The sequence below is a fragment of the Meleagris gallopavo genome, chromosome 19, assembly GCF_000146605.3.
Source record: "Meleagris gallopavo isolate NT-WF06-2002-E0010 breed Aviagen turkey brand Nicholas breeding stock chromosome 19, Turkey_5.1, whole genome shotgun sequence".
Lineage (NCBI taxonomy): Eukaryota > Metazoa > Chordata > Aves > Galliformes > Phasianidae > Meleagris > Meleagris gallopavo.
In genome coordinates, this window is record NC_015029.2 from 1,226,195 (window position 1) to 1,252,755 (window position 26,561).

Genomic DNA, 26,561 nt, shown 5'->3' on the forward strand with positions numbered 1-26,561 from the left:
GCCCAGTTCAGGACAGACAAAAAGTCCATCTTTGAAGGACTTTAACATGGACCATGTATCCTGACCTCCCCGAATCACAGCCCACAGGCTGCAGAAGAGGCAGGTCCCTGCTGCCCTACAGAGCATCAAGAGCAACCTACATGTGTGACCTCCCCTTCCTCCCATAGAGGGGCTCAGAGAATCACTGGCTCTGCCTGCTAAGGCTTTTGGGGCGCAGGTAGAAAGGGAGAGGGTGAAACTGCTGAAATCAGAGATCAAACCCAAGCAAACTGCAGAGCCAACCCGCCACCAGCTGCACGGATGGCCCATGTCCCCAGCACTCTGCTGTCACCAGAGAGCACCCCCAGCTCCTTGTGCCAGCATCCACATCACTGTGATCAGCAAGAAAGTGAGAGCCCAAGGGGCTGCACCAGGGGATGGGAACAGATCCTGGGACAGCAACCCATGGGAGGAAGCAGCCTGCCATCCCAGCAGCCTTTCCTGCCCTTCCCAGAATAGCTCTGTTGTTCTGCAGACCCTTTCTGCTTAGTCAACTGAGCTCCCATTAGCTCTTTTTTTGCAGCCTCGTTAGTGCATGGGATAAATGGGCCGATTGTTTCCCCTCTGCCTTGAGTGAAGGGGTATTTTGTTTGTTAAGAAGTTACGCTGTTAATAAGGATCTTCTCATAGCCAAAAATAACCGAGGCCGCAATTGTTTCCTCCCGGCCTCCTTATCTGTGCTGGAGGACTCACAAGGAGAGCTGTGGCCAGAGCATATGCAGAAACTTGCTAAAAATACGCCTTGAGGCAAGGAAAAAAAAAAGAAGACACTGCAAGAGTGGGAAAGGGCATTAGCAAAGTTCTTTGGCCTAGGCTATCAAAAGACTGCATTTCAAGGGCATCTCCAGATGTTTGCTGAGGACATCAGGTCCAGGTGCTGTGTCTGTGGGGAGAAGATCCCTCTGTCCCATAGCTCTGAAGGACAGGCTTACCCCACGCCAGCACATTTTTGATCCATCAAGGCTTCCCCTGCAAATGCTGCAGATGGTGCAGGGCAGGGCTGAGGGCAAGCAGGCAGTGAGGGGCAGCACAGGGCTCTCTGCCAAGGAGCCATGGGTAGGAGCCATCCTCAGCAGCAGCCTTCAGCCCTCCCAGCACACGGGGAGCCGGTCCCATTCCACACCTGGCACTAAGGACCAGCAACCAGACCAGCATTAGCCATGTTCAAGAAGGTCTCTGAGGTTTCCTTCGCTGCCTCTCCAAGTCGAGGGATGCTTCATCCCTGCAGACACCCAAGGTCAGGCTGGACAGGGCTCTGAGCACCTGATGGTGCTGTGGGTGTCCCTGTTCTCTGCAGGGAGTTGGACAGGATGGCCTTTAAGGATCACTTCCACCTCACAAGATTCTATGCTACAGCACACACTACAACCGAAGCTCAGACCTCAGGGCAGAACCATCTCCCGTGGTGCTGCAGCTGGAGCTTCACTGCAGGAGCACTGCATGGGCCAGAGTGGGGAAACTGAAGTATGTAGCAGCTTTGGAACAGCTTTGTGTTGCTTTTCCAAGAGTCTAATTTTTGCTTTCTGGCCTAAACCGTGCTCATTTTTTCTGCAGCAATGAAGATAAATGGCAATAAATCTTCTGCAGTCATTTAATGGAGCCAACAGTGATCTCAGCCCTGAGGCATTTCAGCATCCCACAGCCCATGCTACACCCTAAGGCTCCAATCCAGCAAACAGCTTCCAGGGGTCCATAGCTTCAAACACACAAGCACCTCCTTCAAGAAGGTGAGCAGTCCCTCTGAACTCAATGGTACCTCTGTGCAGGAGGGTTTTGCTGGATCAGCTCCTAAATAAGCAGTCTGCATGCAGCAGAACACACCGCTGGCACCGCAGCCCCATCCAGCACCCTGCAGGACCACTGGGACCCTGGTTTCCCCTTCAGGGCAGCACTCAGTGGGTCAGGACCTGGCCTGCAGGGCCTCCACATCTACTGGGCCAGTCGGGGCACATGCACTTCCCTTCCTTATCCCTTTAGCAAGCAGGCACAGGAAGGATTTTCCTTCAGTTTCCATATCTGGAGATCTGCTGCCTTTCAGCATATGCGCTGGAACACACTATGTATCCCGACATCAGGATCACTGCACTGCTCTGCACCAGGCATCTGCCCCACAAAGCCCAACAGAAAGAGCATGGAGCAGTCAGCTGGGCTGTGAGACAAAGCTGGGTGCAACGGAGATGTTCTGAAGTTGCTCTGTCTTAAGGTAATAGAGGTGGTTTGCTGGACAGAGCAGAATCACACCAGCACTGATGTGGGACACACAGGAGAGAACTGGAGTCTGGGTTATGGATCTGGTGTCCCACCCTGCCTGGGGAAGCATCCTTGATCCCCAGTGAAGATGCAAATGTCACGCTGTAACTTCCAAATTCTAATCAAACCTAAAGCCAGAACAGACCTCAAGTTTTGGGGAAGAAGTTGCTCTTCTCCAGAGGCAATTTCTGTTGACTGGGGTGGGCAGCAAACGATCAGGCTGCACTCCCTTCTCCTTGCAGAGGAAGAATATGCATGTCTCATTCAGCAGCATCACATCCAGAGGTGTCATTCCTCTCCTTTGCTTCTCCTGGAGCTGCACACTGCTTAATCTGCAGCAGGGGAGCCCGTGCCCTGCTGTGAGCTGCAGGGTCCACAGTGCCACAGCTCTGTGTTCCATCTCTATTTCAGTCTGTTGGACAAAGTGCAGGGTGGTCCCTGCTGGATGACTTGACCTTGCATAACACCCATGAAAACCAACTGTTCTCAACATCCCAGGGCAGGCTTTGTCAAAGCTCTTATCAGAAAAAGAGGTTAGAAATTCCTGAGCTGGTGCCAGGTCACGGCCCTTATCTCCAGCAGTTTCTGTGGAAGGATGAAACATCCAGAGCGTGCAGGAGAAGTGGAGCATTACTCATGCAGGCTGGCAAGTCCCCGAGCTGCCCCAGCTGACCCAGACCTTCCTCCTGGGCAGGGTGGGCACATCTCTCAGGTGCTCAGGAACCTTCCAGGACCCTCCTGGCTCTGCACTGGGCAGCTGCAGAGTACAGGCTGGCAGCCCTGTGTGGGCTATGTGAGGGATGGGGGAGAGCAGCTCCAGGGGGGGTGGGATAAAGGGCTGAGATTATTGGAAAACAAGATAGTTCTTTTATTGATAGTGGATAGCAAGATAGTTGATAGAGAGCTGGTGGATACTCATGTTGGATTCAACAAGTGCAAGATGATGAGTTTTCAAAGGATCCAGTTTTCCTGGGAAGAAAGGCTGGAATGCTCGTTGTCTCCTGTTCGTTGTGGAAGTTATCAGTGTCTCAATGGCAACAAAATTAGGCACTTGATGCGGCTCCAGGCTGAGCCCCAGGCTCTGCTTTTGGGCTCTCCTGTTGGTGCTGGTATGGGGGCCTGTGCATGGCAGTGATGGGACAGACGGGCTTCCTTCTCTGCTTCAGAGGCATATATCCCTCCCCAACCCTTCTCTAATGAGAAGGTAGATTATTTTGACCTTCAGTGACACAGAGGTCTCCTGTCTCATCTCAAGAAGGCTCTGAAAGTTAAGTGCTCTCAATTCCAGGAGCTTTACCACAAATCTGGGATGAAGCTCACCCAAGAGACATCTCAGAGAGGGATCTGTGGGTGATTAAATGTAAGGAGAAGAGACTACAACTTTAATGAGATACGAGTTAATCTAGAGAAGGCAGCATCCCTCTGGGGTGGAGTGTCCTTTAACCTTCTGAAAGGAGGTTGTAGTGAGGTGAGGTGTCAGTCTCTTCTCCCAGGTAAATGTGATAAGAGATAACGATCTCAACTTGCTACAGAGGCTCACAACATGTGATGTGGGTACATCTGCCCATACAGCAGCCTGCCCCCTGCAGCCTAGAGTGGTGGGCCCATCAGATAGCTCTCCATTAGCAAGAAACAAATGATGCTTTGCAAGGCCAGTCCCAGCCCAACACCTTGCACACAGGCAAGCCCCAGCAACAGCTAGCCTCAATGGCTCCTGGTGTGTACTTTAAATCATCTCCACACTGCTGGGAAATGCAATGATGAAGGAGCAAGAAAGATCCCTTCCTGCAGGCTGCAGGCACTGGGCATGCAGGTAGAAGACTACACTATATCCAGTCCCTATATGTGCATGATGACCCACGCTGCTTGCTTGCTCTTTTGGAAAGCTCGAGAGTCAAAGATTTAGAGGGAACACTGCCCACAGGCTGAGGCTTCCAGGGCCATTTTCCAGTCATCCCCCATATATCAGCATCAGAGGATGCACCTGAGCCCCGTGCTGGCCTCTCCCAGTCATGACTTCCATTATTGTGCCCAGCTTGAGTTTAGCTGCAAAGCTCAAGGATATTTCTTTTAGAAGCTGCCATGAATGCAGCATCTAAGACCTGAGGAAGGACTGACAAGGAAGCCCAGGTGGCTGGCATAAGTCAGAGCTGACTGTGGGTAAGCTACTTGCAGCAGTTCTGCTGTGAGCAGCTGCTGGATCAGCCTTCCATCAGAGAGTCATTAAGGTTGGAAACAACCACTAAAATCACTAACCCCAACCCATCCCCACCATGCCTACTAACTGTGCCCCTCAGTGCCATACATCCCCTTTACTTGAATATTTCCAGGAACAGTCACTCCAACAACTGCCTGGACAGCCTGATCCATCCTTCTCCCTTTTTTACTCTTATCTGCATTAAGTTTCACTGAGTTAAGCCTTTTCTTACAACCTCACTTTCCAGAGCCTGCTCCGATCCTTAGGGCAGATGGGGAACCAACCTCCAAGGCCATTTGCTGGCTCCCCACCCAAGTATCATTGCTTTGAAGGGGACCCTGCAGAGCAGAGCTCTGTGCCTCAGCCAAGACCAACCCTCAGGTCCAGCTGCCTGGAAACAGATGGCAAACAGATGTGGCTGCAGGCAAATGAGGCCCTGGGCTCACCACAATTTACCTTCAGGTTCAGTCTACAGCTGAGAAAATTCCTGTCCCCATCTCTTCCAACCTACCAGCCAAGTTGCTGTTCTCTACTTGGTCCATGAAGTCTCTTCAACCCAATGAAGAAACAGTCTTTCAGATCCCACAAAAAGAAAGACTCCCCTCCCTTGGGAAGAAACACCCAAGGAAGGTTTGCAAATCCCCATTCACTACAGACCCCACAGGGCACCATGCCCCCACGCAGGCTGTCAGCAGGCTGAGCTGGCTCACTCGGGACCCCCTACCTTTGACCCACCTCCTGCACTGCCTTGCTGCTAAGCATCTGCTGCATCAATTCCAACTTGCACCTTGTCTTTTTAAGGCAAAACGGCACCCAGCTGGGGCTTTCCATGGAGGGATGGTGGGGAGCTGACCTCCAATAGGACTCACCTGAGGTCTGTCCTTGCCCCCAGCGCTGACTCATTCTGCAGGTACTACCCAAATTATTTGGTTCTCTGAGCCTGGCTGGCACCATTTGAAGACTTAAATGCTAGGTGCAGGGAAGCCAACCTTCTGTCCTACCAACCTGCGCTGGATATCAAAAGGGATGTTCTAGGAAGCTCCCATTGCTCCTGCAGGGAAGGACAGCAGGTTGCCCTGGCTGCTTAATGTCTTCATGGACGGGATGAAGAGGCCATGGCCTGTCCATCTTGCAAACGTGTCTTGGTATACGCTCTAAGTTCCTCTCTTTGCACCATGCCATAGAAATACTTGCAGGATCACCCATACTGGCCCAAGAAATACCTTGCTTTGGGCAGAGCAGATGAGCATTGTCCTCCTAGGAGGTGCAGGTGCAGCCAACACAGACTCCTTTGGAGTCTTTGGAGGGATCCTTGGAGGGACCCTGGTTAGAGAGAAACCTTCTTTCTCCAGCTCTGATGCACATGAGGTCTCTGGGTAGAATGCAAGTTGGACCCATCCAGCAGATAAATACTTCTGCCCAGGGAAGTGGTGGATTCACCATCCCTGGAGGTTTTCATGAAAAGAGTGGATGTCACACTGAGTGACATGGTCTAGAGTGGGGACAGGCACGGGGTGATGGTTGGATAGGTGACCTTTGCAACCATAATGATTCTATGATTCTGTGCTGGCTGTGGTTTCTCTAAAGTCCTTCTGCGGATCAAGGGACACTTTCATCACATTCCCTCACCGAGCTGTGCAGGAAGAGATGGTGCAATAGGAGCTCCTGAGCTGCATCACCAAACCCTGTGAACCCAGGCAGGCTGTGCCACTTGTCACCACTGGGACATACCAGGACTGCCACTCCCTTCCTCTCCCAGCCCTGAGTGATAGCAGATATGCCTCACAGCAATATCGACCTCTGCTTTTTTCCACCTTTGGAGGAATCCTGCTGCAGGCCAAGCACCCCAAGGGCAGGGTCAGAGGATGGGCAGTCAGAGTGAGGTCACCCTTCATCATATCCTGGAGGGGTTTTGTCACCCTGAGAGCAAGAGTGCTGGACGAGAGCACGGCAAAGCCATTTACTCTCACATTCCTGGCTCATACCCAGCCCTGTTGTCTTTCCCCACCCACACACCAGCCTGTTGCATAGCTTTTGCAAGAGCAGAGGAGCTCACGGCCTGCAAAAATGAGAGTGTGCGAAATGAAAGTAGTCCCATGGCAGGAACTGAGCTGGAAGGCAGGAGCAGAGCAGCCAAGGAAATGACTGAAACAGAAGCTCAGGCAACTTCTAAGAAACAGCACTGCAACAGACTGGATCCAATCCCAAATGGAAACTGCTCCCAGGAGGACCACAGCTGCTTCAGAGCGGTCAGGGTGTAAATGGAGGGCCCTCAGCCCATCTGAACAGCAAGCCCTCCAGCCTTTGGCCACGCACCCCATTCTCCCAAAGACCTTGGCTGGAGGATGGGAAAAGGCATGAGTGTCCTGCCCAGAGCCTGCTGGGGGAGGCCACGTATTCAAGGCCTCAGTGCTGGCCACGTTGAGACATCTGGATTGATATGACTCGAGCTTAAAAAATCCCAAACTCACATGCCAATGCAGTTAGCAGCTGTAGGAGCCTCTGTGGAGTAAGAGCAGGGTGAGGAAGGGCCAGCAGAGGAGCCAGGAAGCCCAATGGTGCTGAGGTTGGGCATCCTCAGGGTGAGGACTCCCAGAACACAAGGGTGTATTTGCATGGGACAGTTGTAGAAACCAGGTAAAATCAGGCCCAGTACTGCAAGGCAAGGTGTGGAGGCCCTGGTGGTGTGCTTGGCTTTCACCTCATTTGGGAGGTACTGGAAATCAAAACTGACCATGACAACACACAACATCCACACGTACCTGGGGCAGTCGTGTCTCTCCGAGCCACCTCCCAGCACTTTGGGGGTTTCTCCAGTGTTTGGAGGAGGGGAAGAAGCCAGCTCATGTCTTTTGCTCCCAGTCACACGGGCTAGCCAGAGGGGATGGAAAAAGTGACCCACAAACACCCAAAATAAACCCCTGAGCAACCTCATGGGGAGCAGCCCTGCTGCCTTTGAGCATCTGTGGTGACAGTACTTGGCCTCAACCCCTCCAAACATAAATCATGTGCCCTCTGAAACTTGCACCATGCTGAGCTGCCCTCCCACCTGGCTGCAGCCATGACAAGATGAGGAGCAAGCACTGATAAGTCTGCCAGAGGGCAAAGAACTGGCTCTCTGTGATGGATGTGAGCTCACACTGCCAATAGCAGCATGGTCCTTCAGGAGAAATTCAAGCCATGCCCAACAGCCCCTGCAGCCCCAAGCCAGGGCATCCACCCCAGAGAGGCTGGTAGAGGCTGGTTCTGAATCTGTATTTCGTAGGATTTGTTGTGGGTTGTTTTGTTTTTCTTGATTGTTTTGTTTTGTTTTGTTTTGTTTTGTTTTTGGTTTTGGTTTTTTTCCAGAGAGGGAGCAGGAGATTGGGAAATGATTTGTGAAAAGGGTTTTAAAAAAAACTATTTGAGTGATTTCAAATATGGAGTGTCATGGCTGGTGAAGGGGAGGCTCTGGGGAGAGCTGAGAGGGGCCTGTCAGTATCTGAAGGGGCTGTAAGAAAGGAGGGGACAGACTTTATAGCGGGGTCTGCTGTGGTAGCATGAGAAGTGGTTTCCAAAGATAAGAGGGGAGATTTAGACTGGATATAAGGAAGAAGTTTTTTACAGTAAGGGCAGTGAGGCTCTGCACAGGTTGCACAGAGAGGTGGTGATGCCCCTTCCCTGCAGACAGCCAAGGTCAGGCTGTTGGGGCTCTGAAGCCCTGCAAATACCCCGAACCCAGCATAGCTCCACAATGTGCACAGCCACCGACCGAGCGTTGGCCATCCCTGTGCTGTGTCTGATTTACATCAGCTTTGGAGAGCCAAACAGGAACTGCCCCACAGAGGTCTGCAGCCCTGAGCAGGGTCTGCAACATATCAGCCTGATGAGACACAAATGAGTGAATCTCCCAGGGCTTTATTTCCATTAACCACTGCAGTTATTTTAGGAGCGCAGCACAACAGGGTGTGCGTTGGCAGGGGCCAATCTGATCCAGGAAGAAAATAAATACGTTTTTTTCCTACCAAAAAAAGGAAAAAAAGCCACCAAAATTGACCCAACACTGTAGCTTGATTGGAAAAAGGCTGGGTTGTATTTTTCTGTTTTCTGTTTTCCTTTAGCTGAGCACCCGTCCAACACTCTGGAGCATTTTAAGGTTTTCCAGAAAATGAAAAGCAGCCGCCAGAGCTAAAAGTGGCAAAGGCACCAAACATTTCCAAAAGCCACAGCTGGAAATAGCTGAGCACACGTTCCAGCCCCAAGAAACACATTCCTCACCTGGCCCATCACCACCGGAGCTGTGTCATGGGAGGAAGGGGGGAGGATTCTGCCCGTCTTTGCGTCGAAGGAAGCTGACACAATGATCAGGATCCTCATGAAGCTGTGGGGTGGCAGAACTTTGGGATGCTGGTTTGGGAGCAGAGCAGATGGGGCTCCATGCAGCAATGGGTTTGAAGCTGGGGTGCTTGGAGGAAGCAGTGGGGATCAGTCTGAGACCAAACCAAGAAGAACCTTTGGGTCTTTCCTATCTGACCCCGATGTCCGCAGCTTTCCTTGAGCTCTATTTGAAATTTGGCCATGATCATAGAGTCATAGAATCATAGAATCGTTAAGGCTTGAAAAGACCTGCAAGATCATCTAGTCCAACCATCCATCTACCACCAGTACTGCCCACTAAACCATGTTCCTAAGTATCACATCTCCACATTTCTTGAGTACTCCCAGGGATGAAGACGATGTTTGTCTGAAGACAAATCTTGTGGCAAAGCTTCAGCATTGTCTTCAACCCACCCAACGCCTAGAGAGCATCCACCAGATAGGAAACCACTCCAGGAGGGTTTGTCAGTGTGTGATACCCCTGCATGTCCTACAGTGAGAACTGGATTTGACGGCTCTTACCTTTACTTTGATACCTTGCCCAGAGAGCTGTGGCTGCCCCATGCCTGGAGGAGCCCAAGGCCACGGATGGGGCCCTGGACAGCCTGACCTGGTGGGGAACACCCAGCCCACGGCAGGGGTTGGAGCTCAATGATCTTTAAGGTCCCTTCCAACCTAAGCCATTCTATGATTGATCCTGGAGGCTGAGAGCCCGTGTGTGTAGGCCAAGATGCAGGAGGAGGTGGACGGGGGCACCAGGGTATGCCAGTCCACCAAGAGGTGGAGATCTGCATGCTCTGAGCAAGGAGAGTATGTCTAAATGAGGTTACTGCATTTCCAGCAAACATTAATCCCTCCAAAATGCTCCTCTGCAGAGCAGCCAGTGCCATTGAAGCCTATGTGGCTGCAGTGATGGACCAGCAGGTCTAAGATGAGACCCCTCTGGATCTTCAAGCAGTGGCTCTGAAGTGCTCCTCAGCCTCATCACTGCATGGAAGGGAAAGAGGAGAGAAAAGAGATTGCCTCGTGCAATATCAGTCAGCATCCACTTCAAAGCCTCCGTGCATCCTGAAAATACCTGCATGACCATCATCCAGATTTACTGTGAACACACTGGTTTGACCATCAGCTGGTGGGAAGCACATGCAGAGCGATGATGATGAGTGTTCCTGGGAAACCACATCCCCAGCATGCAGGCACCTGGCAGCAGATGAGTGCTGGTACAGCAGAACTCACCCTGCTCACTGCCTGAGTCAATTCCTGGGCTGTAATGAGGCTGCAGTAATTAGAGTGTCCATAATTCTCGTTTAATTAATACTGTGCTAGTTCTTCAGGAACTACTACTTTATGGCTTAGCTATAAAAGTTGACATTCTGTTGAAATGTGATTTGTGAGGTCTCCCATTCTACTTCCTTCCATTCTATTTGTTTTAGGAAAGATTAGCTGCATTAACTTATCATACTTCCTACCTTTTTGTTCCTTGAAAAATAATCTAGTCAATTAAAATCAATTATTTGTGTTCAAAAACAGATTAACTGAAACCTGTTGGGCAATATTTGCAAGAGCCGCCCAGGATCCCCATCCCATGTCTGGTCCCTGCAAAGGTATCAGGGTGCTGCTCAGGCTTTAGAATTGTAGAATCATTAAGGTTGGAAAGACCAGTAAGATCATATAGTCCAACCCATCCCCACCATCCCCACTGACCACATCCCTCAGTGCCACATCTCTCCTCTTCTTGAACACCCCAGGGATGGTGACTCCTACACCCCCTGTGCCAGTATCTCATTACTCTGAGAATAAATTTTTCCGAATATCCAACCTAAAACTTCCCTGGCACAACTTAAGGCCAGGTGGGGTCAAAAATGATTTTAAAAATTAGCACTGAAAAATAGGGTAAGGCAAGGATAGAAATTTTTGAGTCATCTCCTGTGGAGCTGAGCTCTCCCCACCAATGGACAGGGCAGAGACATCACCTTGTGCTCCATGTCATAACCCACAGCCCAACGCAGGCTCTCAGCAGTCCAATTTTTGGCACTCAGTTCTTGTATTTTAGCCAGAACCGAACAGCTTCAGAGTTGGCCAAAGGGCATAAGGAAGGAGATCTTCCCTTGGCTTGGCCTCATGAGGACGTAAGCCTTCTGCACCTCCATCACATGTCATGGAAGACACCACCCATGTCCACCAGCAAAGCAAGGGGCAGACTCCTTGTTGTGCTGAGTTTGTCTCCAGTCCAACCCTCCTCAGACCAGGAAAACCATCATCACCCATCAGATCAGCCATGAATTTGTCTGGCCAAGTCTTCACTGCATCCTGCGGTAGAGACTCCTGTATTTTTGGAGATCTCTATTTTTTCCTGATGTCCAACCTGAAGGCCTGAAAGTTGTTATACGTTGTGGCTGTTGCCGCTTATTTTGTCACCTGGTGCTACCAACAAGACTTCAATTCCATCACTTTTGTAATTATCCTTCCCAAATCAGTGTCGCCTCCTTGCCCCCAGACTAGAGCAGTTCTTCTCTATCTGTCCACGCAGGTCCCGTGCCCCAGATCTATGCTCATCTCAGTAGGAACCTCTCCAGCTTTCCACATCCTTCTTGGAGCTGGCAGGACACAAAATCAGACACGCCAGTCCAAACACCTGAGGACAAGCACTGGAGCTGCATCAAAGAGCAGACAAGTGTTTGTTCTGCTTTGTCGATCAGCTTCACAGCGTGCGCCCGTTTGCTGCGGAGCTGGGCCAGGTTTGTCTGACCGGTCACCACCGTGCCTGGTGCCATGTGCAGGAGGTTTCACCCACTTTTCTTTGTCTAGAAATGCTGCAAGGCATTAAGGAGAACAGAGCTGCTGCAGCAATAGGCTGACGCACAGCCTACGTGAAACTTTCCATTAGAAACACGTTTCTAAAATAATTACCCTATTAGTTCAGGAAGGGACAAGAAATGACTTACACATGGTTCCCACGTAAACACTCCATCCCTGGTCCACACCTGCTCCTGCCTGGCTCTTCCCCCTCTCCCACCTTCCTCTTCCTCTGCCAAAGGATGAAAGCTTGGGACTGAGGGAAGGGGGCTGGAAGTTTGCAAGCTGGGGATCCCATTTGTCACCTCCAGCTTTCCCCATGCATACTCAATGGTTGCTGGAGTGGGGTAGGGATGTTGGCGGTGAATCACCCTGTGAAGAAGATCCTCCCCGTGCCACGGGGCTGCTCAGCTACAAAGAGAAGTGTACTTCACCCTTCCGTCTGCCCTCCCCAGCGCCGCCGGAGAGCTGAGAGTCGGCGTTGTTGGCCTTCCTCCCCCAGCAGCGGGGAATGTGTGAGCTGGACAGGCTGAGTAAAAATGACCTAATGCAGAAAAGAATCAGAGAATGAGCAATGAGAGAGAGGGTTATAACAATGCTTCCCGTATGAGTTAGCAGCACCCAGGGGACTCCCACAGCCGCTGGATTTCCTGTCCTGGCAGCAGCCCAGCCTGGCTTATTTTGCTTCCTTGACAGACAGCATCTGAGTCTGTTGTTATTTTTACTTCAGAAGTGTGTTATTTTCTCTTTTTTTCGCTTCCCTGGATTTCTGCAGGAATGACACCACGAATGCCAGCCCTGGAGCTCAGCAGCATTTGTTCTCCCAGCCCCAAGGCAAGGACATACACCTGGTGGGCATCACTGCTTGCTGCTCCTCTGGGCAGGACAACATCCCACGAAGGACACCACTGAGCCCCCCGGGGTCACAGCTGGTAAGGACACAACCACTTCAATGCATCCCTGCACGCCCCCCATCCCAGCAGAAGCAAAAGTCCCAGGACAAACCCAGACCGACTCCACTGCCATGAGGGCAATCAAAGACCGGGTGCCCCCACAACAGATCCCCAGTCACCTTCCAGGGAGATCAGCTACCCAAAAAAGAGGAATTTGATGTGGTCTCCACCCACCTACATCACTTGCTGAGCACAGCTAAGTGGCTCGCACAGAAGGTCAGCTGTTTTGCCGGGGCAGGGGAATTCTTGTGTCTGCAGATTCAATATCTAGTTGCTGAGTTATGTTTAGTCTATGGCTGTAAAGTAGCCTTGTTTCTATTCTGAGAATATTTGTCTAATCAGGGGTCCAAGGAATTATTCTGCTCAGTAGAAAGCTATGTTTATTTGGTTAAGTTCATGCTCCAGGATGGGCGCCTTGGAGAAGCCCAAGAAAGGCTGAGCACTTCTGGAGCATCCTGGGACACAGCACACCTGTAAGAAAGGGAAACGCTTCTCTGATTCTGCACAATAAAGAGAAGGGCTCCGTTCTCCCAGCTGTGAGCAGCTCTGAAGTAGGGCTCATGTGCAACCTGGCACTGCTTAGCACAAAGCATTCCTCATTCCCAGCACTGGTGCTGCTGTGTGGACACATGGCTTGCTGCTTTCTCCCAATAAGCCTCCGTCCACCACCATCATCAGCCTAAAATATTTTCAATTTCCATTTTCAGAACTTCATTCATAGATCACAGGTGACCCCAACACCCTTCTCTGGAGGCCTCAGCTGATGAGGCACTGAGCTGCGGGGTGTTTGAAGGGCGAGGATCCATCACCTGTAACAGGTAAACCTGACTTCAGATCACCCCAACCTCCCTAACGGTGTAGGGAAGCCATAGTGATAAACCCATGAGTTCAGGACATTTTCATCAGCCAGCATCACCTCTTTCACCCGTGCAGTCTGCACATTTTTCTGAACCCAACAAGATGATTGCTCCCATTTTCCCATTGAAATCATTTCCCCATGGCCCTCTGCCTTGTTGCTGCCTTTGTCCCAGTGAGCTCCACCCCACAAGGTGCAGAGGGCAGATTTCCCCGTTTGTACACCACAAACACAGCTGAGTTGTGACTATCAGCAACTGAGCAACCACAGGTTTTATCTCCAAGATAAATCCCTGCTATCTGTTGAGATAAGGCCCGCTACAGCATCCCCTCATTTGGGGAGGGAGCAGCTTCCCCATTGGGAATTTGCCTACAGCAGCAATGTCCACAGAACCCACAGTTGGGCACGGTAATAGGATTTTCCATGGCCATCCCCAACCAGGAGACCTGATAACAGCCCCATCCATGAGCTGACGTCCCCCATCGCATCCCCACCAGCTGCTCCAGGTTTCCCACATCCCTCATTACCAGGGCATGAAGCCTTGGGGTGATGGCACAACAAGGACAAAGCTGAAGCTGCAGTGTCACCATAGGTTCTTCTGAGATGCATCTTTCCACCATGTGCAAGCAAAGGGCAGTGCCAGTTCCAGGAGAACACACACCTGGTATCTCCACCTCCCACCCCAGCCCAGCTTCTCCCAGAGATCAGTGCATCTCTGAAGCACGTGGGGACAGTGTTTGCAGAGTGACTCACACCAACCTGACGTGCTGGTAATAAATTCTGTTACAGCAATAACCAAACTTCTACTGCTATTGCAGGGCTATTTCTGTCTTCACCAGGGAGTGATCCCAGGTGCTCACATCTCCATCTTTTGCATGCTGTCACCTCTGTCCTCGCTGTGACTGTCTGAGGCAGCTGGGAGTTGATGATGTAAACCTTGGCACCTGGTCCCTAACCCACGTGTCCCAGTGCTGCCCCAGCCCTCGCTGTCTGCCCTGAGGAATAGGCTCACATCCAGCACTCAACCAACGGGGCTGTGACACCGGGTGCTCCTGGGCATCACCCAGCCACAGGAAGGGACTGCATGGCTCATGGCATCCTTGGCAGCAAGAAGGCACCTTAAGGTTCCACAAAATGCCCCATGCAGACCCCTGAAGCCCAGAAGGAAGAAGAGGATATGAAGGCTTTTGGGATGGGGAGGAAGAGGAGGGTCCAGCTTGGAGGTACCTGTGCCCTACAGGAGATATGGGCACAGGGTGGTTCCTGGGACTGTGGAGGCATCCTGGGCCACGTGCTGGGGCTTAAACCAGCCAGGACAAGCTGCCTGGGCAGCAGGGACCAGAGGGCACCCTTACATCAGATGAGGCTGGCAGTGCTCAGAGGACACTGTGTTGAGCCATCAGGCACCAGCAGCTCCAGCAACTGGCCAGGGAAGGGACTATACCTGCCATGGGGAGCTGTGCCTGTGGGTTAGGGGGCAGCCACACCATCCCCATCTCACTGCCAGCAGCCCCCACACCACACAGATGGATGACTTTGTGAGCCACCCAACAGCTCTGCATGGCCCCGTGATGCCATGAGCACAATGAACCACCCAACCCTGACCACAAGCAGCCCCAGGGATGGGCACAAGACATTTCAACCACTGAATGCACAGGAACCAGCCCCTACAGAGCATTTTCCCTACAGATCCCAGCTGTTCCCAGCCAAGCAGTGCAACCAGGACCTGACACAGCAACACTGGGCTTTTTGCTGCTCCTTTTGATGTGTCCCATGGGGACCCACTGGTACATGAGGTCAGCCATATCTTTGGGCACTTCCTCATTCACAGGCCCGGCAAATGCTGTCCCTGGGAACAGTCTGATTTTGGGCAAAACATTCTGTGTTTCTGGCCTGAGCCTTTAACCTAGGAGCATCTGGCAGCTGCTGCAGCATGCCAGACAGCTCAGCATTTTGTGGGACCAGGTTTTCCCATCTTTAGTCATGTTTACGCTCCTCCAGCTCCACCAGCACGGAGAAACATGCCACGAAGAAAAGGCTACAAGAAATTACATTCTCCTTTTATTTACCTATGACCATGACAATGTATTTTTGCTAGCTGCAGAGATGCTTCGCACTGTAAACTGGGCGCCCGGACGCATGCAGTCCGTCCGGCTCCGCCGCGTTCAGCAACAGCCCCGCGTCTCCAAACGCAGTGTTGTGATCCAGAGTAGGGAGAGCACCGATTCCCAGAGCTGCTTATCTCCATCAGCAAGCCCTCCGTCGTCAGGGCAGGATATGTACACCCAGGCTCCCCCAGCGCTGCTAGGGAACGCGTTATTGGTTTGTTGTTGTGTTTTTTTTCCTTTTCTTTGTCAGATAAAACCTGCAAACTTAGAAAATGTTGCACGCACTCGTAAAAGAGAAGGCATCCACTCCACGGGAGAACTCCGCCGCGACACGCACAACTATTGCACTTGTAAACTGGGAACAAGGGTTTCCTATAATACAGCGATGCGTCCAGCGAGAGAAGGTCAATAAATAAACCAGGAATGAGGGGAGCGAGAAGCTCCTGCGGGATGGCTGCTTCAGGGCAGAGATGCGCAGCAGCACCGCGGGGCTGGGTCAGCTCAGGAGTCCTTTATCCAGGGATGATGCCCACATCGGTGCTGCCTGGGGAAAAGCAGAGCCCTGCGAAAAAGCCTTCCTCCTCCACGCTGGGTCGGGATCGAGCGTCGCCATCCAGCGATGCTCGCAGCTCAGGTTCACAGTAGTCATGCGGGAGCTCCCCTCCTGGCTGACATCCGCCCCGACGGCGTCGTACCAGCGATGGCAGGACGGGGCGATGGAGCAGTACCAGCCTGCTTGGCACCGGTGCCCCCACTGCCCCACGCCTGGGGGGCACGGCCGGTCGCAGCGAGGTCCCCACCGCCGGTTCCATGTAAACACGCAGCTCCCAGTCTGCCCCATTGCCCTACAGCGGGGAGCTGGCTTTCTTCTGGTGGATGATGTCCAAGTACAAGTCAGAGCGGAGGAAGCGGGGGTACGAGTCCTTCTCCATCAGCCCGTAAATCCTCTTCTGCGCGAGGTCGAAGCAGCCGCGGGTGATGTTCTGCAGGTTCTCCTTGGTGTGCTCCCGTGTGTAGGAATCCAGGTTCACCTGTGGGCAGAGAGAGCTGTGAGCGGCCCCACGGGCCCCAGGGCACAGAGTTGGCTCTGAGCGGGAGCCGGCCTCACCTCCTTGCAGGACTGGATGGCGATGTACTCCGCAAAGATCTTCTTGGCCTTGGAGACCATCTTGGACTGGGATTTGATCTTTTTGTACTCCTCGCATGCCAGCCAGAACTCCAGGTTCTCCTCGCTGAACTCGGTGCGCAGGAAGGCCCTGAAGGCTGCAAGCCCATCTGTGGGGACAGACACAGCTCTACTCCTGGACAGACACACATCTCTATCAAACCCCAAACCCCTGCCATTTCACTCCCTAAAAATCCCCTATGAACAGCAGCGGTGCAGTGGTGATGCCCGGCCTGGCAGCACGAACACGAACCACGTGTGTGCTCAGAGCCCAGTTCTCAGCCATCTGGGCTCTCAAGAAGAAGCTCAATGTGGACTGGGAGCAGTGGTGGAGATGGGATCCCCATAGGGACATGCAGACAACGTGTTGTGCACAGCTGCGGTGCACGAGAAGGCAAGGAAGGGAGCGCTGCAAAGCTGCTCCTGCCCCGCAGACACAAGGCAGTCAGGGGATCCTGCCTTTCTCTCCCCAGTGGAGCTCCCACAGTCCTCTCCCTGGCTCCTGCAGTAAAGTCCATCCCCCAAAACTCCCCCCAGCTCGGCAGAGGAAAAATGAGTGCAAGGAAAGTATCATAGAATCACATAATGGCCTCGGTTGAAAAGGACATCAAAGATCATCCAGTTCCAACCCCCCTGCCACAGGCAGAGTTACCAACCACCAGACCAGGCTGCCCAGAGCCACATCCAGACTGAGATGCTCCATTCCATCTCTATTCTCCTGAGACACCAGAGCTTAGGAAATCACACTGCTTCCCATGCACACGCCTGGACATTCCTCAGTGGCAAAGGCAAAACAAGAGGGGCAAACACTCACATTTGTGCAGCAGCAGCTTCTCCAGGGACTCCCCCCACTTGAGAGCTTCCTCGGGTGCAGGCCTGCAGAACAAGGGCATTTGTTAGCAGAGCAAAGCTGCAAAAACCACAGCTGCTGCCCACCACCATGCAGCTGCCCCGGGGGAATAACGTTTCCAACAGCAGCAGCATCACTGTGCACCCTGCAGTGGCTGCAGCACCACCGGCACCCGCAGTGCTGAGCTGGTTGTGCTGGAATGAATGCTCTGCGTTTAGAGTGGCAGGAAGAAAACACGAGGAAAGGGAAGGCTGTGCGTGCTGCAGCCTCTGAGCCAGCACTGGAAAAATCCCAGGCAGTGCCCAGGGCTGTGGAATTTCGGGTGCCCCAATGAAGCCGCAGGCTGGGCAGCGCTCGTCCCAGCTGCTGGAGCACCTCCAGAGCTGAGCGGTTTCCCAAAGCATCCTCTGTCCAGCTGAAGGTGTCATGTTGAAACACTGGGGGAAAGCAGGGAAATTTCCAGTCCTGAGTGCCGCTGTGCCGCTGGCACGGGGCAGGGAGCTCCCTGCAGCCCCGGGCAGCGTTCAGCCGAAAAAAGTATTTAACACAGCTCAGGTTCGGTGAGCTGTCTGCCCACAGCCTCCCCAGCTCGGTGACCCAGCATCCCGGAGGTGGCACCGAGTCTGGACAGAGCTCGTCCCCAAACCCCGCGCCCCCGGAGCCCCACACCGCCCACCCGCAGCACCTACTTGAGCGACTTGAGCACTTTGTCCAGCTTGCCGGAGGGGTTGGCTCCCGGAGACTCGTTCCTCCGCCGGAAAATCCCCAGCCGGTTCTTCATATCCTTGGCTCTGGAGGAGAAGATCAAGGTTTAGGGGCGGGCAGGGGAGGGGAGCAGCACCCAGAGGTGCGCGGTGCCACGGGGAGCCCCGTCCCGCTCATCGCCCATCACCTACTCCTTCATGGTGTGCCGGCGCTGCAGGCTGCCGTTGTGCGGCCGCTGCACGCCCAGCAACATCTCGGCGTGAAACTCCAACGGCTGCGGTTTGGAGAGGTCACGAAAAAAGGGCATCGTTTATCGGAGCAGCTCCAGCACAGCCGGCACGCCCGGCCCGGCGCTGCGCTCTGCGGCTCCGCACCGGGACGGCGCGGAAGTGGGAGGGCAGAACGGAGCTGCGTGGCGTGGATGAGGTGTGGGTGAGGAGGGCTGTGTGTCAGCACAGCGCTGCTCGGGACGGCTCCGCCGTTGCTGGGGAAACTCGAGGAAAGGTGGAAAAAAGCATGGGAGAGGGCGGGGAGATGGGGCCTTTCAAGGGACGGCGGGGAAAGTCATCGCGGCGGGGATTTACGGGCGCTATTTATAGGGCGGTGGGGAACGCGGCGGTGCGGGGCTGCGTCCCTTGTGCGGGGCCGGCAGCACGGCTGGGAGCCGCGGGGATGGCAGCGTCAGTGTCAGTTTGGAGTGGGCACGGCCGTGGGGACGTCTCCGCTGCGGGATGGTTGGGACGCACTGGGTAACCCACAGCCATGGCACCGCACCGTGCCAACCCCCACGCGTCCCCACGCTGCCGCCCCTGTACGGACAGACAGATGTGCGTCCGTGCACGGCGCTCCCGTTGCCCCAGGAAGCTGCCGTCGGAACACAGCACCGGTTTGGGCAGCGGCCGCCGGCACCGGCGTTGCCCCAGTGCTGCCCGGCTCCCGGCGGGCAGCGGGAGGCGACCGAGAGAAAACGGGATGGGCGATGCTGACCCCTCGTGGCACAGCTCCCGAGTGCACAGAGGATGACGGATGGTTGGGGACGCGGGGTGGCATGGCCACCTCCCGCAGGTCCCGCACTGCAGGGTGCTCGGAGGAGCTACCGCTGCGTGTGGCTGCGGCCGGGGCTGGTTGGGAACACGAGGGACACGGAGGGGTTCGCGGTGTCCCCGGCTGTCCCCACTGCTGCCAGGCACCAGCACAGCACAGACACCGGACCGACAGATTTAAACGAGGAGCTCCAAGCCCCACCTGCATCCCATCAGCAAGGCTCTGGCCGTCCCACACAGCTCCCGGCAACAATTTCAGCACTGTTCCCACTTTAGCAGCATAACCGCCGCAGCTGGGAGCCTGGCGAGGTGTGAAAAGCACTGAAAAGTCCCTGTGTTTGTGTGTCTGTGTGTGTGTATGTCCATGTGTCCATCCGTCTGTGCGAGGGAGCAGCGCCTGTGGGCTGCACTTTGTGCACCTTCTGCAACCACAGCTCTGCAGCACCAGGTTTCCCACAGCAGGAAGCAAAGCCCCAGAGGAGTTCCCGAGCTTAAAACCTGTGGGACGCTGTGCTCTCAGCGCTCCTCATGCAGATGCTCGCGAATAAACAGCAAGCAGCACACAGCCTGGCTGCTCCCGCTGCAGAGTGCACACAGCCCCCAGTAAGGTGCTGCCACAGAAATCCACAGTGCACTGCTGGGTTCGACCTGGACTCACCCCCCATCAGCCGTCTGCAAGGCCTCGTCCAGCCCCATCTCCCCACCTCCAAACCATCCCCTGCAGCGCGCATCGCCGTCCCCGCAGGAGCCCTGCCCTACCTTTCCAGGCACTTCTCAGAAAAATCCACCATGGTGAGGTGCATCGGGAGCAGCTGGCGGTGCCGAACCGCGGCCACTCTCCCCATAAATACCCCGCCGGCCACCTGGCAGCCATCCCTGCAGCCAATCGCCGCCCGCTGCGACGCACCGCGCTCCCACAGCCATCCCAAGGTGAGCGGCACAAACCCTCCCCACGGCTGCTCCCGCGCCCTACAGATCCCCCCCCCCGCCGCCCCAATTCCCCCGGCTCACGTGGGGGATGTCCCCGCTGCAGATGGCGAGGAATTGATTTTCATTTCAAGTGTTTGGAGAATGAAAGGAGCTATAAATAGGCGGCTGCGGCAGAGCGCGCGGGGCAACAGTGCCGCTCACAGGCAGGCTGCACGCGAGAGCTGCCATCGAGATGCACACAGCAGCACCGCAGCCACGTGCAGCACTCGTCTGCCCCCGCTCACGTGCAAGGGGCGATGCCAGGGCACAGCGATCCTGCCTTGCAAAACCCCACGGCCCCGCTGAGCTGCAGCTGTGCTCAGGGCAAGCGAAGGCTGCGGCTCCCCCGTCCTTGCCCGGACCAGCTGCGGGGCATCTCAAGCCCTCAATGCAGTGTCAGGGCTGTGGCATTCCACCCATCGTATCACAGTGAACACTCCCAGCCACGCTGAGCAACATCACCAGCACTCGTCCCATCCACCTCCCAGCCACCAGAAACTCTGGGTGAATGGGGTACGGTACCCCACGGCTCAGCCCGGTGTTCTGCCCGTGGCACTATCGAACCACAGGGTGCCACTTACAGGCTCCTGCTCCTCTTCTTGCGGGAGGTCTCGTCCCCTTCATCACAGCTGCATTCAGGGTCGCCTCCACTCAGCTGGGGGGGAAGAGAAAAGCAGTGTTTGCATCACAGTGCCATGCATGCCCTCACACCACCATGCAGCTCCGCCAGCATCTCCTGAGGTCCCCGTGCAGCAGCTCCTTCCCCCAGAGGTCCCTCTGCAGCAGAGCAGGGGCTGAAACCCTGACCCCCTCCTCTGCCCATGTCCCGGGGACATCCCACAACTGGTGGCCTAAGGACCCCTCAGCTTCAAGGTGCTGACAGCCTCCTACAGGGACGCTCACATCCTCCTTCCCAATGTTCCCATCTCTGCTGTCCTGAGTGGGCATGGGGCTGGGGCACCCAAAATACTCTGGGGGTCTCCCAGCAGTCCCCGGGCAGGAAAAATCAGAGCAGAACCGAACCACAACGTGGCAGCTTCTGGTAGCACACAGGGCTTCCTATCCTCAACCTCCACCCAGAGGTGACCTTGGCAGCCATGGAGACCTCGGAGGTGCTGCAAGGTCAGGGTGTCACCAGCACAGCCTCTGAGCCACGAAGCCCAATGGCCAGGCATTGGGCCACCTTCGCTTGGGGGCTTTGCTACCTCGCTGAGCACAGCTGGAAGGGGGTTCACAGCCAGCCCCACAGCCAGCCCCACAGCCAGCCCAGCCCCACACTGCTTCCTCGAGGCGCTTTCCAGGATCGCCGATCCGTGGCAGTGCCGTGGGAACCCACTGCATGGCCCTGCAGCCCTGGGCTCAAGGCTTCTGACACTTCCTTCCATTCTGCGCCCGGGTTTCCGGAGTTTATCAGCCCCAAACAATGCAGCCCCTGCAAAATGCCTTCCCCCCACAGATAGGGCCGGCCGGGGCGACGCGCAGCCGGGCCACGCTTCCTGCCATTGTCTGGAGAGGCTCCGCTGAGCTTGGGGACAAAAAGCAACCATCGTCGAGTCCCAGCACTCCTGGCTGTAAAACAACAACCTGCCCAGATTGAGAGCAGTGGGAGACACAGGGAACCGTGGGCACAATGGGATGATCCCATAAATAATCCTGCTCGGTGGACAAGGCCACTGGGTGCCGTAGTGCTGCAGGCAGTGCTGGGCCTGGGGGGATGCAGAGGGGAACTGTACATCAGCGCCGGATCTGGAAAGCATGGAGAGTTCCACTGGACTCCTCCAAATGCACAGAGCTCTAAAAGTCCCTCCCAAGTGTAGGCTGTGACACAAAGCCCCATGTGCATAGTGGCTGAAGCAGGGAGAGGTGGCATGGGAGGAGCAGGCATGGGACCAGGGGGTCCAAGAGCAAATTGTGCTCCAAGAAATGGCAGCCAAGGTGGCTTTTGATGTATCAGGAGAATGGCATGGGGAGGGTTAATCCCATCATGGTTTTAACCACGGTGCTGTCATGCTTGGTGGCACACAGAGCTCTGCGCCAGCATCCCCTGCCAAGAGGTGGAGTAGCATGCAATGCAGACCCAAGCACTGCAAGGTGCTCTCAAGCAGTGTGATGTGGTCCTGAGCCAAGCAGCATGGTTACGAGCCATGCAACAAGGCCCCAGGCTCTGCAACATTGTGCTGAGCCATACAACATGGTCCAAAGCCACGCAATGTGATCTCAGCCTGTGCAACAAGGTCCTGAGCCATGCACCAAGTTCCCAAGCCAAACAGTGTGGTCTTAAGCCACACAGTGCAGTCTCAAGCAGTGCAATATGGTCCCAAACTGTGCCATGAATCCTGAGCCATGCAGTGCAGCCCTAGGCAGAGCCCTGCCCTGCAAGGTCAGGCAGAGCTGGGTGCTGGGAAGGCACATGGGCAGTCCCACAGCAGGAATGGGGCAGCAGCACATCTCACACACCATCTGTGCAATGGCAGTCAACTCCTATAAATACTTGCGATGCCAATTCCATGCAGAGCTGCATGCTCCTGTGTGCCAGCACTGCTCTCCAGTGTCTGATGCACCGCAGTTCCTCCTCAGCCTATTTAGGATGGGCTCTCTGCAAGGACCAAAGCCCTCTAGGAGGCCAAGCAGTGCACTCAGCTGCTGGTGTCCCTGAGCACAGCAGGGATGCCCAGTCAGGGGAGGCTCCCTGGAGCCCAGCTCCTCCCTGTCTCTGCCGCTGTGAGCTGCAGTTCGGACATCCAAACACCTCTCCCTCTGTGCATCTCAGCAGACAGCAACTTCACAGCCCATGGATCTGCTGACACCATGGAAGATGCTGCCCCAGCAGCTGGTGGCTTCCCCAGGGTGCTAAGTGTTCCCTGAAGCTGTGGATGAGAAACCCATAGAATCACAGAATGGTTTGGATGGAAGGGACCTTTAAGATCATCAATTTCTAACCCACCTGCTATAGGAAGGGACAATTCCCTCTAGACCAGGTTGCTCACAGCCCCATCCAGCCTTGAACACCTCCAAGATGGGAGCATTCACAACCTCTCTGGGCAACCTGTTCCAGTGTCTCACCACCCTCACAGTAAAAATTTCTTCCTAACATCTAGTCTAAGTCTACCGTCTTCCAGTTTTAAGCCATCTCCCCTCATCCTCTCGCTACCTGCCCTTATGCTCCTTGCCTGTCAAACACCAACTGAGCCACTGAGCCATGGAGAGCAGAGCCACACACAGGGAGACCCCACGCTGGAGATATCACCCATCCCAGGGCCAAGCTGCAGAGCCAGCACCAACCCACATACCTTCCTGTGCCCCGAGAAGAGCAGGCTGAGCTGGTGGATGGAGCCTCCATTCTTGGTGAGCTCCTTCTTGAGAGTCCTGGGGGAGGGCAGAGCCCAGCGCCCCGTGCTGCCCTGGCTGTCTGAGCAGTTGAGCGTGGTGTCGGAGGTGAAGCAGTGCCCCTTGGCCTCCTGCAGCAGGCTGCCCTCGCTGTGTGTGCGGCGCCGCAGGGAGTTCTGCACGCTCAGTGTGTATGCAGGCTGGCAGCCTGATGTCTCAATCATGCTGCTGCGCTTTGCCTCGCTCCGCTCCAGGTAGTTCTCGTCGCTGTCATCCTCTTCATCCTCATCGTCCTCTTCTTCGTCATCCTCATCTTCATCCTCCTCATCCTCTCCATCCGCGGTGCCACCGGCTGTGCCCACCACGCTGAAGGAGCTGTCGAGGCGCAGCTCGGGGATGATGAAGGCCGGCACAGAGCTGGGCTGCTCTTCACCCTTCTCAGCGGCCGCCGGCTGCTTTTTGGCCAGGAGAGGCCCCTGGGCAGCTGCTGGAGCCTCGGATGGAGCCGGCACCTCTGTGGCCGGAGGAGCATCGCCTGCAGCCGCCCTCCTGTCCTCCAACTGCGTCTGCCCCGGCTTCTCGGCGTCCGTCTCCTGCATCTGCCCCGGGAGAAGATAAAGGAAGATGAAGGCAGGAGCACACAAATCTCTGACTGGCAGCCCCCCCGTACAGCCTCTCCACTCCTAACACCCAGCACAAGGCAGGGGTGTTCCTACAGCACTAAAAGGGCTCCAGCAGTTGGGACAGCACTGCCCCCATGTTCTCATGGGCCCCACAGCCACCAGTCCCAGCCCTGGTCCCCGGAGCACCACATCCCCCACTATAGCTTTGGGGTGGCAACAGGATGGGGCCACCTTCCTGCAGCACCGTGGGTGAGTGGGCTTGTAGAAAATAGGGGGCAATGGGGCCGGTGGCTCCAGCACAGAGGCAGAGCTGGAAACATCCTTACCGTGACAGATCCCTTGTCCTGCTGGGGATCAGCCCCTGGGTGGCTGCAGCAGAGGAAGGGAAAACCCAAAATGCAGCTCCAGCACCTCCTGCCCTGCGTTCTTAAGGGCAGGAGGGAAGTGCCAGGCTCTGCACATCATCCAATTGTCCAAAGCTGAGCAGCTCAGCCCCCCTGGCCCACAGCCACTGCTGTGGGGCTCCCCGCAACCACACACCGTGCTCCTGCTAAACCACAGCCACTCCTACCCGCCCTGCTCAGATTTTTATGCTTTCGAGGCTGCCTTCTGCCAGTGAGTGTTGCCCTTTCCAAGGGAAAAGCATGGGGTAGTCCAAGGGAAAAAACCTGCCTGGATTTTTCATGAGCTGGGGGAACTTGTCATGAGCCCCCCAGCCAGAGCAGCTGTATCCCCATTTAAAAGCCAAGTATCTTCAAGAGCCTAAAGAAAAGCAGAAAGCTGGAGTTAACAAAGCCTCTACTCTTGAATAATGCAGGCTTGATTCAAAAATGAGATGGGAATTAACCCATCCAGCATCACATCCCACTGGGAAGGGACATTCACATCCCATGGCTGCCAATGCTTTGTGCTTTTTGTCATCCCAAAAGGTCCCCTCTTACATCTATGACCATGGGGAGGACCAGGTTCTGTCCCCTTACAGCCTGCCCTGCAGCAGCCAGCGATTCAGCATAATCTGAACTGCCCCAGAACAGCTGGATTTGGTGGGAGGCACAAAGCGAACGCTGCTTTCACCCCATCCTTCAGGCTGTTTCACTCCCCACAGTTATTTCTTGCAAAAGGGAATGTGTCCAGACATGCTGTGTGAGGACGCTGTTTGCATTGAATGTTTTACTGATGCTGTTTATGTCTTATTTGTATTGCAATTACTGTCATCATTATTTCATGAAATAATTAGAGGAAAAACCCACGCAGCCCTCAGTCCAACCCTGCAAATTCCTCCCCATCCCTGACAGCTCCCTTCTGCTGAACGTTGCTGGGTGCCCACATCAGATAAGGCTCCAGAAGGAAATGAACAGGCTCCTTTAAAATGAGAGATATTTGGAGATGAAATTAAATTCCTGCACTAATTCAGAGAATCTGCTGCTCTTCAGTGGCACGGAGATGTGAGCAGGAGGCTCACCAAGGCTTCAATCTTGGGTTGGAAGTGCTGCTGGCGCTGTGAAATGCTGTCATTGCAAAAAGGGCCATGGCTGAGCTCCTGGTGGTGGGAAAAGACAGCAAAGGGGCAGGGCAGGAGCACAGTCATGGTCAGTCAATGAGCCCAACCAAGGCCGGAGGGACTGGGGACTTCATCAGCACAAAGCCAAGGGCCACCATGCTGGGCAAAGCCCATGTGGGGGAGAGAGACAAGGCTGTGGCCAAGTTGCCTTCTCACCATCACCATGGCCAAGGGGCTACAGGAGGAAACAGCGAATGGAGACAGTGCTGATGCTGCCTCAGCAGGAAGGTGAAAGGGATACATGTCCTTCCAGCTCAAGGACACCACCACAACACCCCAAGATCTCCCCCAGTAAAGGGTTCCTCTCCCTTGGCCAGCGTCAGTGGCTTTGGAGCTAGCAGCCGACATCTGATCCAGCCATAGGCAAAATCTGCTTGCCTATCCTCAACAGCTTGGCTTCACTGCCCTCAACATCTCATCACCTTGCTATCAACATCAGGGTCTGGGTCTACATCTGGCTCTTTCATCCTCAACTTCTGGCTCTCCCTGTCCTGAGCAGAGTTGCTGAGGAGCTTTCCTGCCTCCTCCCAGAGGACCTCACACATCACTCTTTCAGTTTCTGTTCAGACTACATTGCCAAAGCTGCATGTCCCAAGAAGTGGAACAGAAAGTAGAGGAAAGAGCTGTCTCCAAGCCCCAGCACAGCTTTCTGGGATTGTTTTAGGGAACAGTGATGCTCGCTCTTAGATCAGCAGAGTCCCTAGTGTTTTCCCCATTGACCAACCCTCAACACACCTCGAAAATGCCAGACTTTGCCCTGCCT

General features: G+C 54.7%; 1 protein-coding gene and 1 long non-coding RNA gene across 9 annotated transcripts in view; one reads left to right on the forward strand and one right to left on the reverse strand.

Moving 5' to 3' along the window:
* Positions 1–11,499: 11,499 nt before the first annotated feature.
* LOC109370454 lies at positions 11,500–15,418 on the forward strand. Its single transcript, XR_002120556.2, has 3 exons — positions 11,500–12,570; positions 13,299–13,409; positions 14,040–15,418. It is a non-coding gene; the product is annotated as an uncharacterized LOC109370454 (long non-coding RNA).
* Positions 15,419–15,782: 364 nt separating this feature from the next.
* RGS3 (regulator of G protein signaling 3) overlaps positions 15,783–26,561 on the reverse strand; it is a 74,733-nt gene continuing 63,954 nt past the window's right edge. For 6 of the 8 annotated variants that reach the window (XM_031556142.1, XM_031556141.1, XM_019621344.2 and 3 more), the window contains 6 exons: positions 23,578–24,213; positions 20,869–20,942; positions 18,260–18,361; positions 17,535–17,596; positions 16,664–16,830; positions 15,783–16,586 (listed from right to left, as the gene is read on the reverse strand). In XM_031556142.1, coding sequence (XP_031412002.1) covers positions 16,401–16,586; positions 16,664–16,830; positions 17,535–17,596; positions 18,260–18,361; positions 20,869–20,942; positions 23,578–24,213 — 1,227 coding nt within the window. In that variant the 3' untranslated portion in view covers positions 15,783–16,400. Of the gene's footprint in view, positions 16,587–16,663; positions 16,831–17,534; positions 17,597–18,259; positions 18,362–18,466; positions 20,001–20,077; positions 20,235–20,868; positions 20,943–23,577; positions 24,214–26,561 lie in introns of those variants that run through there. The other 2 variants (XM_010720732.3, XM_010720731.3) reach the window with 2 other exon arrangements.